Here is a 13,788-nt window from a genome sequence, read left to right on the forward strand (position 1 = left end):
AAGTTGTCCGCTCATAGGTTCTGCTAGGATAATAACAACAATACTTCCGGTCGGTGGGTTTCAAAATAAAAGAGCAAAGTCTAAAACACCGGAAAAGACGTTTATTTTGTACAGCGTTTTCCTCCACGAGTACTCAAGTACATCATGTGATCAATCAATCTGTTTTTTTTTGCCCATCCCTAGTTTATCCTGTGCTGAAAAGTCTCCATTCCAATAGAGATAGTATATATTTGTGTTTATTTGATTATTGTTGAGCTATATTTTAATCGAGAGTAACTGGTAGTGTAGCTTACTACATTTTCCAAGTAGCTTGCCCATCACATAATCCGCGAGCCACAGTAAACAAACGCGAGCCACAGTTAGGGTGACCAGGTGTCCCGCTTTTGGTTGTATACTGCACAGCCATTTTACCTAATGTCCCACGTCCCGCATATTGAGAGGATGTCCCTCTTTTCGAAGCAAAAAATAAAAACATGGGTCTAAAAGCCCCTTCCTACAGTAAACGTAGCAACCCGCCTCTTGTCCACACACATTGCTCTGCTCGTTTTATCATTGCTCTCACGGAGATAAAACTGGGAACGGGGTTACTCTGCTTCTGACGCTATCTCATATCTGATTGGTTAGGTAGTAATTTAGGATATTTAAAATGTCTTCCAATGTTAAATAAAGGTTTATTGCACTTTGAAACGGTTTCCTTGCATTATTATGCTATTATCATTATATTAGTAAAAAAAAAAAGTTGATTGAAAACTTTTGGGAAATACATTTCTCAAAAAAATTATTTCTCTCAAAACCGCAATAATATCACTTATCGCAATAATTTCTGGGACAATTAATCGCCCAGCAAAATGTGTTATCGTGACAGGCCTAAATACAACGTATTGTTTTCATTGACCACATTCACACAAGGCAGCTATTTTGCTCTCATGTCACGCTCAGGTTGTAATTCCTTTCCAACCTATTCCCATCTCAGCATGACATGAGATCAAAATGGCCACTGTGTGAATAATATGGATGATCGTCTCACTGCTTGTTCCTTTCCTTCAAATGAGGCCGTTCTCCTACTCTGACGTGACTTCATAGAATATTGGTTAAAATGTAGTTGCAAAATATTTTTTTGCTACCAGTACAGTGTCTGTATGTGATTCTTTAACATGGACATTGTCCTGACATTTCTATGCCACGTTGTGCCTGTGACTGCCACTAGCCCCGCCTCCTATGCCACTAGCTCCGCCTCCTTTCCTCCGCTGGTCTGCTGCAGAACAGGCCTGACGCAGCAGTCCCTACCACCAATGTACTTCAAATGTAATTCAATTAAAAAAGAAGGCTGGCATCTTCAGCACACCAAGAGATTAGAGGGGATCAATTACTCATTCACTTGCTTTATCTGAGTTCGCTACACACGGTCATTCAGGGATTTTCTTCTTAACTATTTGTTAAAAGGAACACGCCAACAACTTGGCACACTGAATGGAAGTGGACAGTGCCGGTTAGCCTTCGGGAGAGGTGTTAGTTGGACAATGCCTAGGCTAACCGGCCATGGCCGCTTTGATTGATTGATTGAAAAGTTTATTAACAGATTGCAGAATGGGTACAGTACAGTACATCTCAATACATACAATTGTTAAGGGGATGCAGACCAGAGAAAGACTTTCGTCTTGTTTACATCAGGGTCCCCCATTTTCAATTCATCATAACATATATGACATACATGACATACAGATAGACAGTACTGCTACATCTATACATTTATGACATATCAGATTTGCAAATACAGTACTGTTTGTGATACAAAAGTGTCCAGAAAAGGAGTGTATATACATTTGGCGTAGAAACTGTACATTGGAGGAGGTTGGTGGGGTGGGGTTGGGTGGGTTGGTTGAGGGCTGTACATTGGAGTGGGGGGGGGGGGGGGGGGTTGGGTAGGGGACACACACACATTTTACACTGTACATTGGAATATTGACAAAGCCTTACTTGGTCATTTACTGTACAACTAGGTTAGGACATTTGTAGGGGCCAGTTTCGAATTGCAGTCTCACGTAGGTGTTTTTTGAGAGTGTTTTTGAAGGTGGGTAGTGATTCACATTCCTTTACAGCTTTAGGCAGGGCGTTCCACATTGATGTGGCATAATTGCTAAACGTGTTTAGTCCCTTGTTTGAGCCGAATCTGGGTTTTACATGATTTGTGGAGCTCCCTCTGGTGTTGTGATCGTGGTATTCACTGACCTTTGGGAAGTATTTTGACATGTACATGGGTACCTTGGTCGCGTAGTGTATCTTGTAGACCAGGCCCATTGCAAGTTGCTGTACTCTGTCGTCTACTCTAAGCCATCCTAGGTTGTCAAAGTGGGCAGGGGTGAGGTGGGTTCTAGGAGTCAGGTCAAGTAGTAGTCTGACTAGCTTGTTTTGAGATGTTTGTAATTTGTTTTTTAGTGCCTTTGAGGTGCTTTGGTACCATGAGGTGCAAGCATAGTCGTAGTACCCTTGAATGAGTGCTCCTGCTAGAGTCTTCAGGGTATTCTTGTTTACCAGAGAGGAGATCCGGTACAAGAATCGCGTTCGTTGGTTGACTTTTTTTATTACATTGGATGCCATTTTGTCACAGGAAAGATTAGCCTCTAGGATGGAACCCAGGTAGGTAATTTCATCTTTCCTTGTGATAATATTGTCACCCACTGTAACCGAGAAGCCGTCGGTCTTGCTGAGTTTGTTATTTGAACCGAAGAGAATGGACTCTGTTTTGCCCATGTGTAATGATAGTTTGTTGTTGGCGAGCCATATGCAGATTTTGCCTAGTTCCGAGCTGAGGGCTTTTTCAACCTGTAACTTGTTCTTGTCAGAGACCAGCAGGGCTGAGTCGTCCGCAAACAGGAACAAGTTGCAGTCACAAGCTGACGACATGTCATTTGCATAAATTAGGAATAGTAGCGGTCCTAGTATGCTTCCTTGTGGAACACCACAGCTCACTGTGAGGGGGGGGGATAGGGTACCGTTTACTTCCACCATCTGTTCCCTCCCCTCCAGGTAGGATTGTATCCAGCTCACTGATAAACTATCAAAACCAATTGCTTTTAGCTTGTCAATCAGAATGGTGTGATTGACAGTGTCGAAGGCCTTTTGTAGGTCCAGCATGACCATGCCGCAGTATTTGCCCGCGTCCACCTCTTGTTTGATGTGGTCGTTCAAGTAGAGAAGGCATGTGTCAGTGGAGTGGGATGTTCTGAAGCCAGATTGGAATTAGTAGATTAGATTTTTTTCCGCGAGGTACTTTTCGATCTGTTCGTATACTATTTTTTCCATGACTTTCGAGATGGATGTAAGGATAGAAACAGGGCGGTAGTTACCCGGGTCTAATTTGCTGCCCTTTTTGTGCAGGGGTGTTACTCTCGCAATTTTGAAGTCCTTGGGGACGTGTCCCTGTTTTATGGAGAGGTTTATTATGTGTGTGATGACTGGGGTGATGGCTGCTGCTGAGTCTCTGAGGAATTTGGAGGGGATGTTGTCATGGCCAGTGGCCTTGTTTGGTTGGAGGGCGATCAGTTTTTTGAGTACCTCATCTGTAGTTACTATTTCCAGTTTGAAGTCGTCTTTGTGGACGCCTAGGTTCATGTAGTATGCTACTATGTGTTCTACCCCATACTGCCCTGAGTGGGAGGGTAGTTTGTTTACCAGTGTTGTGGCTATGTTTGTGAAGAAAGTGTTTAAGTAATTGGCTACATCCAGCTTGTCTGTGATGAGCGTGTTGTCCGTCTTTATGTTTATGTTTGAGAACCTGGTTTTGAGTTTTTTACTGCAGCCTAGTTGATTGTTGAGTAATTTCCAAAGTTCACGTGGTTTATTTTTGTTTTCCTCGGTTTTGTCATTGATGAAATTTTTTTTAGCAGTTTTGATCATGGAGTTTACGTCATTTCTTAGTCTGTTTCTTTCTAGTTTGAGTTCAGTCACGTGGTCTTGGAGTTCACTGCTCGTGCTTTTGGTAAGCTTTGACTGACTTTTACGAAACTCAGAGCATTTTTTGTCTCTGGCTTCCATTCATTGTGCTAAGCTAGGCTAACGTGCAGCCAGATAGCTTCCTACTGAACGCACAGAGAGGAAACTGGTATCTATCTTGTCTCTCTCTGGAGACGACCATAAGCAAATTTCCCCAAATGTTGGCGTCTTCTTTTAAAACTCAGACAGCGTTTGTTTTAATGTTGTGCGATTTGATGCATTTGAGTTCCAATGGCAGCGGCTCAGGAGTTGGAATCCCTCCCGGGCAGCGTGTCGACGTGTCCTTGAGCGAGACACTGAACCCCTAGCTGCACCTGAACGAATGGCCCAATGTGAGGCATAAGTTGTGAAGTGCTTTTGATAAAAGCGCTACATAAATGCAGTCTTTTTCTTTTATTGAACACCTTTTGCTGAGAAGCAGTAGAGTCTTCACAGTCTTATTCCACAATGACAAGAGAATGGGGTCGATTAGAAAACTGGGAAAAGCTTCACTGCACTGCATCAACAGCCTACTCATTACTCATTCACCCTGCATAGTAAGCTATAGAACTTCCAGACCAAAGGCATGTCTTCGGGAAAGTACAAAATGTACAGATATGTCACATGTGCCATAACAAAAAGAACAATGACAGGTTCACTGAATGGTTGTCAAGCCCAAACCTGTACGCAGATGATACTGTTGTGTATTGTATTGCTGACTCTATACAATTGGCCATTGATAATTACAACTTTCCTTTATTACCCTCCAGGAAGCTCTTATTAAACTTAAATTGGTTCTTAATGCTAGTCAAACTAAATGTATGCCGTTTTCTAGAGCCAGAAACATTGAATATGATCGTTTACTTTACACATATCTACCGTAAGTGGTTGTAGGATTGAGAGAGTCACTGAATATAAATATCTTGGTGTGGCTTGATGAGAAATTTACATTTAAATTCCATGTGGACAACCTTGCCTCCAAGTTGTGACAGAAAATTGGCTTCCTATACAGAAACAGAACCAGCTTTCCTTTGATTAGTAGGAAGAGGATTGTCGAAGCAGTTTTCTTGGACTATGGGGAAACCTTGGTTGCCTTTAGAGTTTAAATAAAGTTTTTTTTTTTTATTTAAATTGTATCTACTTTTTCTCCCTATTTTTCTATTTTTCTCCCATCCCCAATTTCGCATTGTCCAATTCTACCCTCCCCTGTCTCGAACGTTGTTAGGCCATGCCTCCCACAAGCCGGCTGCAATGTGGACGAAGCCTTGCATCACGTGTCCCCTCCGGTACTCGAGGAGGCAGCCGTCGCATCTTTTCACCTGCACAGCGCGATCTCTCAGCGGCGAGGGTCTGCGTGGGAGGGACACGCCGCCCTTGTCACTTCCTGATTCTACTGCGCAGGCGCACCAACCGACCTGTAGGAGTCGCTGTCCACAACGTCCGATCCCCACCCACCAGCTTCCCACCCCCTAATACTGCCAATTGTATTAGTATGAACGACCAGCCAAGCTGGTAGCAACGCCGAGAGCTGGGCTTGAACCCAGCATCTCCTGCATTTGTGGCGAGCGCCTTGCCCACTAGTTTAAATAAAGGTTTGAAAACAATCGGCTATATGGCAAATGTGGTTATTAAGAAAATATGAACAACTTAAGAAAGAAAAAATAATTACACAAAGATAAACAACACATTTCTTAAACAAACTACATGGATGGCTGCTCTAAATAACTATTTACGGTGGTGTAGTGGTTAACACTGTCGTCTCACAGCTAGAAGGTCCAGGGTTCGATTCCCGCTTGGGGACCAGGTTTCCGCGATGCCAGGTACCCAGGTGGGGGATCTCCCAGGCCTTTCTGTGTGGAGTTTGCATGTTCTCCCCGTGCTCGCAAGGCCCCCCCCCCCCCCCCCGAGAAACCCAATGCACAACAGATCCCTGACGAAGGCGGGCAGGAGCACTTGGATTGGTCCCCGGGCGCGGTACCTCGCCGACGCCCTGTCTGCTCCCGGCAGCCCTTGGTAAGAAGGACGACGGGATGGGTTAAGAGCAGAGCTCAATTGCATCGGCGACCCTGCGAAAGACAATTGCATGTGTGTGTGTGTGTGTGTGTGTGTGTATTCCTCTGTGTGTGTCCCGCCCATGATTGCATGTCATTGTGTCGTTGCATGCCGAATAAAGACCTCTAAAGAGGTCCTGCATTATTATTATTATATTTCATTTAGAGCATCTCCAGTGGCCACAACTAACAAAAAAGACCCCTACTCTCCGCAAACAGCTGAAACCGACTCAATTCTCTGCTGCAGACTAAAAACACACTTATTTAAATGGGTATATTAAAGGGAAAGAAAGGCTGCAGACTAAAAACACGTATTTAAATGGATATATTGAAGGGAAAAAAGGGAAAGTGTCTAATCTTTCTTATTGCCTATGCAAGCTATGCACTCCCAAGTGAAGCATTTGAGTTTGGCACTATTAACCCTTTCACTGCCACACGAAAAAGGGTTAACCGCATTTCACTGTATGCCCTAGTATGTATGTCATAAATAAACTCTTGAATCTTGAATCTAACCCTTTCACAATCACACTACAGAAGGTTAACCCTTTTCACTACCACACTACAGACGGTTAACCGTCTAGTGTGGTAATGAAAGGTTAACCTTCTGTAGTGAAAGGTTAACCTTCTGTAGTGTGGTAGTGAAAGGGTTAACACGAACAATACACTTACTGTTGCCTGCCGGAAGTGTATCTCTTGCTGGCTTTGTTGTACATAATTTATAAGTCACTTTGGATAAAAGCGTCAGCTAAATGACTAAATGTAAAAAGAGCCGACACAACTGCACTACCAATACGGCAAAAGGGAATCATTCTCTGGTCAGTGAAACACATTACTGAGGGAAAAAACTAAATCGAATTAAATATATATATAATATATATTGTGTACACCGGGGGTCTGAGAGAAACACAATTGTGATCCTCTGTATGTCCTGTACATATGGTAGCATTGACAATAAAGCTTGAACTTGAAGGGTCTAAGGGCTACTGAGACACAGGTTACTTTTAGAGGAGATTCTGTGAGGATTGGTTCTTTCCCCACCACAGGCTTCCTAAAGTACTGTGATGATTGGTCCGTTCCCGGCCACACGCTTCGTTCCTTTGAGGTACTTTGTTGATTAATTGCATTCCCCGCCACACGCTCCGTTCCTGTAAGGTACCGTGTTGATTGGTGCTTTCCCCGCCGCACGCTTCTGGAGCAAGTATCAATTTCATCACGCAGCTGTCACAGCTTGTAATCAGCGCCCTGTGGCTTTATATACTCTGATCCCCCTACTATCGATGTTGGATCGTTCTGAATTACTCCTGCATTTGCCTGCCTTCCCCGTCGCTGTCTTTGCTCTCCAGGACTTTCGTGGAGAATCCCTGTGGAGAACCTGGTTCCCCGTTCGGAGCTGCGCCTCGTATTCTGCCCGCTTTACGCGTTGCGCTCTGGTGAGTTTTTGGAAACAGTTCTTTTTGGATCATCAGTTTTTTGTGTGTTTGTGAAACACCGAAGAGATCCCGTCTTTGTTTGTACTGTTCTCACCTATTTTTGTGTTGGATTTACACCTTGGATTACCGTATTGTTTTTTCTCTGGACTCTGCTAATTTGTGTTGTGGTACACCGAAGATCAAGTCACTTGAATATATACTGGATCATTCACCTCTCTGCTATTTTGTGTTGTGGTACACCGAAGATCAAGTCACTTGGATATATACTGGATCATTCACCTCTCTGCTAATTTGTGTTGTGGTACACCGAAGATCAAGTCACTTGGATATATACTGGATCATTCACCTCTCTGCTTCTGTTGTGCGCTGGGCTAACTCTGATTTCCCTCTCTCTCCGTTTCCACCGGGAGTGAAAGCTGGGAGGATCTGCAGAGCCGCTTCAGACGTCACAAGCCAATTCCTCACCACCACCTACTGGGAGTATCTGCAGAGCCGCAACAATCTTCACATGCCAGATTCCCCGTTTGTTCGGTTGCTCAACTTCATTCCATCTTGTAAATACGCCCTTGCTTTGGCTAACTCGGAACAACTCTCTCTCTGTGCCGTTGCGTTTGAGGTCGGTTACAAACCCTAACATTACGATCCAACCTTGACGACCTCAGCCGACACAGAGAGGGTTAGGGCAGCGTTGGCGGTCCAGATCGAGTTGGTCAACGACCACACCCAACAGTTGGGTGCGGCTGCGGCCGCTTTACAGGACCTCCGGGCCGAGGTCCAGCTTATTCTGGATGCCATTGGCACTCTGGAGTATCAGCAGGCTGTTGCTCTGCACCAGCTTCAGGCTCTCCGTACTTCATTAAACACTCTGCTTTTGACCCCACCTGTCCCTGGAGTCTCGGCCAGCTCACCACCCGCGGCAGACCTCGCACCTCGGGAGCCCCGTCTCTCCGAACCACGTCTGTTCAATGGTAACTTCGAGGATTGTGCCACATTCATCATGCAATGTGAGTTGGTCTTCCATCATCAACCCAGCCGTTTTTCATCAGAGGGATCCCGAGTAGCCTACATGACTAACCTGCTCACGGGCCAAGCAGCACAGTGGGTTACTGCCTCCTGGGCAATGGGGGCTGATTTCTGCTTTTCCTACCCAGACTTCGTGGCAGAGCTCCGCAGGGTTTTTCACCACCCAGCCCGTGGCCAGGACCCAGGAGCTCGGTTGGGCACCTTCCGGAAGGACAGTGGCAGTGTCAGAGACTACGCGCTGGAGTTCAGACTGGCCGCAACCGGAGAGCGGTTGGAACGATCAAGCGCTTCGTCTCACCTTCCTGAGGGGGCTCAACGACGCAGTAAGGGACCAGCTCGCGACCCAAGAGGAGCCCGATTCTCTCGAGGGCCTGATCAGCCTCGCTATCTGCATCGACGGACGCCTCCGGGAGAGAAGGCGTGAGCGAGCACGACGGGGACCCCCAGACGTACCCCCCGAGTACCACGACCTCGAGGAGGTTTTCAGTAAGTCCAGGGCTCAGGTCTTTCCGCCTCACCGGCCTTACGACTGTGCCATCGACCTCCGCTCAGGGGCTCCATTTCCCGGCGGCCGCCTCTACAGTGCTGACCGTCCTGCCCCCTCCGTGACTGGTGGGTTTTTTCCCTCCCGAGCCGTGACCGAGGAGGAACCCATGCAGCTGGGACGCAACCGCCTTAGCCCGGCCGAACGGGAGTCCAGGCTCAGGTCCGGCCTTTGCCTCTACTGCGGCCGGGATGGACACCGTGTCTCCAATTGCCCTACCCGGCCAAGAAGACCAGGCTCGCCGGGACCCCGGGAGATCCTGGTGAGCCGTTTTTCCTGTTCCCCCACCCGTGCACCACCTAACCGTCTGGCGGACGTCACCCTAGCCTGGGCGGACCAGCGGGCGACGGTGGGTGCACTCATTGACTCTGGTGCTGATGGGAGTTTCATGGACGTTGGGCTGCCACCCGGGCCAACATTCCACTTGAGGACCTCAATAGGCCCTTGGAGGTCTTCGCGCTGGATCATCGCCGCCTGGCTGACGTCACTCAATGCACCTGTCCAGTCCTTCTCACCATTGCTGGTAACCACGATGAGAGACTCCAGTTTTTCATCACCAGCTCTCCTCTTGTCCCTGTGGTCCTGGGCAGGCCTTGGCTCGCGCTGCATGAGCCCCACGTCACCTGGTCCTCCGGCACCATCAGGGGGTGGGGCCCCTCCTGTCGTGCCCAGTGTCTTCAGGTGCCGTCCAGCCCCCTCACCGGGTCCCAGTCCCCGTCTCCGGCCTCCCTCGCCGGTCCTCTGTCCCCGTGCCCGGCCTCCGCTGTCGGGCCCCAGTCCCCGTCTCCGGCCTCCCTCGCCGGTCCTCTGTCCCCGTGCCCAGCCTCCGCTGTCGGGCCCCAGTCCCCGTCTCCGGCCTCCCTCGCCGGTCCTCTGTCCCCGTCTCCGGTCCCCCTCTCCGGGCCTCTGTCTTTGTCCCCCTCTCCAGTGCCCCTGATCGCCGGCTTCCTTCGGTCCCGTCCGGGCAGGCCGGGGCCGAGTGGGTCGCCGGGTGGCTCCCGTGGAGGGGGGGGTACTGTGAGGATTGGTTCTTTCCCCACCACAGGCTTCCTAAAGTACTGTGATGATTGGTCCGTTCCCGGCCACACGCTTCGTTCCTTTGAGGTACTTTGTTGATTAATTGCATTCCCCGCCACACGCTCCGTTCCTGTAAGGTACCGTGTTGATTGGTGCTTTCCCCGCCGCACGCTTCTGGAGCAAGTATCAATTTCATCCCGCAGCTGTCACAGCTTGTAATCAGCGCCCTGTGGCTTTATATACTCTGATCCCCCTACTATCGATGTTGGATCGTTCTGAATTACTCCTGCATTTGCCTGCCTTCCCCGTCGCTGTCTTTGCTCTCCAGGACTTTTGTGGAGAATCCCTGTGGAGAACCTGGTTCCCCGTTCGGAGCTGCGCCTCGTATTCTGCCCGCTTTACGCGTTGCGCTCTGGTGAGTTTTTGGAAACAGTTCTTTTTGGATCATCAGTTTTTTGTGTGTTTGTGAAACACCGAAGAGATCCCGTTTTTGTTTGTACTGTTCTCACCTATTTTTGTGTTGGATTTACACCTTGGATTACCGTATTGTTTTTTCTCTGGACTCTGCTAATTTGTGTTGTGGTACACCGAAGATCAAGTCACTTGGATATATACTGGATCATTCACCTCTCTGCTATTTTGTGTTGTGGTACACCGAAGATCAAGTCACTTGGATATATACTGGATCATTCACCTCTCTGCTAATTTGTGTTGTGGTACACCGAAGATCAAGTCACTTGGATATATACTGGATCATTCACCTCTCTGCTTCTGTTGTGCGCTGGGCTAACTCTGATTTCCCTCTCTCTCCGTTTCCACCGGGAGTGAAAGCTGGGAGGATCTGCAGAGCCGCTTCAGACGTCACAAGCCAATTCCTCACCACCACCTACTGGGAGTATCTGCAGAGCCGCAACAATCTTCACATGCCAGATTCCCCGTTTGTTCGGTTGCTCAACTTCATTCCATCTTGTAACTCTGAAAATAAATACGCCCTTGCTTTGGCTAACTCGGAACAACTCTCTCTGTGCCGTTGCGTTTGAGGTCGGTTACAAACCCTAACAGATTCACATACTGTATTTAAAGTACCTTTCAAAGTTCATTTATTTATTCAATTATTCATTGTATATTCTTAGTGAAGCATTTGTATGAAATGTGCTATAGCCTATATACTGTATATAAAATGTATTGATATACCTGTATGATTAAATACACATGTACATTAGTAGAAAGAGGAAACCTTTTTTAACCCTTTCACTTCCGCACTACCAAACGGTTAACCCTTTCACTGCCACGCGACAAAGGGTTAACTCTTTCACTACCACACTACAGAAGGTTAACCCTTTACTGTGACACTACAGAAGGTTAACCCTTTCACTGCCACACGACACCGTCTGTAGTGTAATAGTAAAGGGTTAACCTTCTGTAGTGTGGTAGTGAAAGGGTTAACACCAATGCAGGATCCATCTGTGATATTCAGGTTTATTTTAGACTTGCATTATGAAATATTTGCTTTCACTGAGCCCTTCCTAACGGACGATGTGAGCTTCGTGCAGAAGAGCCACGTGTACCGGACGCCCCTCTCTCCTAGGGGTCTTGTTCCTCTTCGGGATAGAGGTCGCTCAGAAACTGCAACTCGGAAAACAAAACCTCAATTAAAATGATGTTCATTTACTCAAAACTTAAAATGTGTCATTCACATCCTGTACGAACATTAAATAGTATAACTTTTTGCACACCCGAGTGTAGATTGACAGGTGCGTAGGAGAAGACCATGGGCAGACGATGGGGGGGGGGGGGGGGGGACAGCATTTCAATACAATAACCATCATCACGTCTGTCTTATCTAGATAGTCCCTTGTACTGAAACATTGTTCTCAGTAAATTAGCGATCTAAACAATCAATCCATGCCAAAGCTAGATATGTAAAAGGTGAGACTCACACTCACAGCCATGCTGACTTGGCTAAATGACATCCAGCCGTTTTAGTTTGAAACTACTTTTAGTCAGGGGAGTACCATGGAGCCCTGTCGTATTTTCGCAGAATCTCACGCAGGTAGGGGGCAACTTAGTCACGTGACGCAGGGGGTATTGCTGATTGGCTCAAACACAAGCTTATAAACAAGAAACGCATCCATTGCCTTTACCTTTGGTGCCTTCAGCCCCTTGCTGATGATGAACCGTCTGAAAGCGTGGGTCCCGTGCAGCTCTTTCAGCTCCTCATCCTGCCGAATCAAAATACATTTTATTCGCCAGATACATGAAATGCGTGGGAATCTGTCTTGGTGACACTGGTGCAGAGTGACAACACAGTTTCCACTGATTGACACACATGGTAGAGGGACACTAGGACCACAAAGCACACAAAGGGAATGGGATTGTTTATAAATGGTTGCTCAAAACCGTACATCTCACCTTCTCACTTGTCTGGAACTCAAAAACTTCAGGGATGACATCTGGGTCCTGCAAAGGTTCACCAGCATTTCTCTTCTTCCATGTTTTGGGATCCAGGTACCAGGCTCCATATATTGGCTTCTTCGTTCCTAGTTTTTTCTGACCGTCAAGAAAATAATAATAATAAATCACATATCACTATTATTCATTGGATGGTTTAGTGCACTTAACCCTTTCACTACCACACTACAGAAGGTTAACCTTTCACTACCGCACAACAGATGGTTAACCGTCTGTAGTGTGGTAGTGAAAGGGGTAACCCTTTGTCGTGTGGCAGTGAAATGGTTAACATTCTGTATTGTCACCGTGAAAGGGTTAACCCTTTGGTAGAGTGGTAGTGAAAGTGTTAAAAAATAAAATTATTTGTGTAATTTATTTATCAATAATGTTCATTGACCCTCAAACCTGGCTGACGTGCTCCCGTTGTACCTTATACGCTGCAGAGTCTTCCAGGAGGCCGTTTGTGTCCTTCCTGTGCAAGGCGTGGCAGAGTGGGTCATCTGGCAAGTTGTCGCTATTTATCGCTTGAACAGGGAAAGACGGCGACGGCTTCTTCTCAAAGCCACGGGCAAAAAGGTCCAGTATGGCGGACTCTGTGATGTTGGTCTCTCCGCCCTGCATGAGTCAAATCACAAGCACTTCAAATCATTTAACCCAAAATTGCATTAACGTTATATCGCTACTTCTCTAAGACGTTCTGGTAGTTGGGTCCAGATCCTCAATTCCGTGACCATTCTCTGTTAACATGTTTTGATGATTGATTTGACATCTACTGTATAGTCCTTTTATTTTATTTTTTAATTGCCACCACACCCCTCTCAAAGATCCAAGATGGCCATTGGCCTTCTTGAAAAATCATGTATGAAGACACTTTCATCATGTACTGTAAGTCAACCACGAGGATTCCAACTCTCATCAGTTTCACATTATGACATAATTTTGACCAAGAAATCCAAGATGGCCAATATCCAGTAGAGTAAACGTAACTTTTGAATGGGAAGGTAAGATATCTTTCAGTTTGTCTATAAAAGAGATTTCACTTTTTAAACTATATTTGATCATTTATTCTGGTATATCATGACATTCAAATTATGTATAATACACAAAGGTTAAAACAAAAGATGATTTGGTTGGTAGACTGATTTTGAAGGCATTTTAGTCTGGGAGGTAGCCATGGTGTTGAGCCTGGTTTTACTTGGTAAAGTTTTTTTCTCTGTTGATTCTTGTCTTCAAAATACTGGAGGTGGTATCCCTTGAGCATTTTCAGATATTAACCCTTTAAGCCGGTGAGGCCCAAATT

At 46.5% G+C, this 13,788-nt stretch overlaps 1 protein-coding gene across 1 annotated transcript; it reads right to left on the minus strand.

Annotated features, from left to right (window-relative positions):
* Window positions 1-11,568: 11,568 nt before the first annotated feature.
* fam47e (family with sequence similarity 47 member E) lies at window positions 11,569-13,109 on the minus strand (the record flags this gene model as incomplete). Its single annotated transcript, XM_084308112.1, has 4 exons — window positions 11,569-11,663; window positions 12,182-12,259; window positions 12,450-12,587; window positions 12,918-13,109. The coding sequence occupies 4 exons, from the start codon at window positions 13,107-13,109 to the stop codon at window positions 11,622-11,624; spliced, it is 450 nt and encodes a 149-aa protein (XP_084164238.1). The 3' UTR covers window positions 11,569-11,621.
* Between the last annotated feature and the right edge of the window lie 679 nt (window positions 13,110-13,788).

This window comes from Notolepis coatsorum, assembly GCF_963971535.1.
Source record: "Notolepis coatsorum genome assembly, chromosome: 2".
NCBI lineage: Eukaryota > Metazoa > Chordata > Actinopteri > Aulopiformes > Paralepididae > Notolepis > Notolepis coatsorum.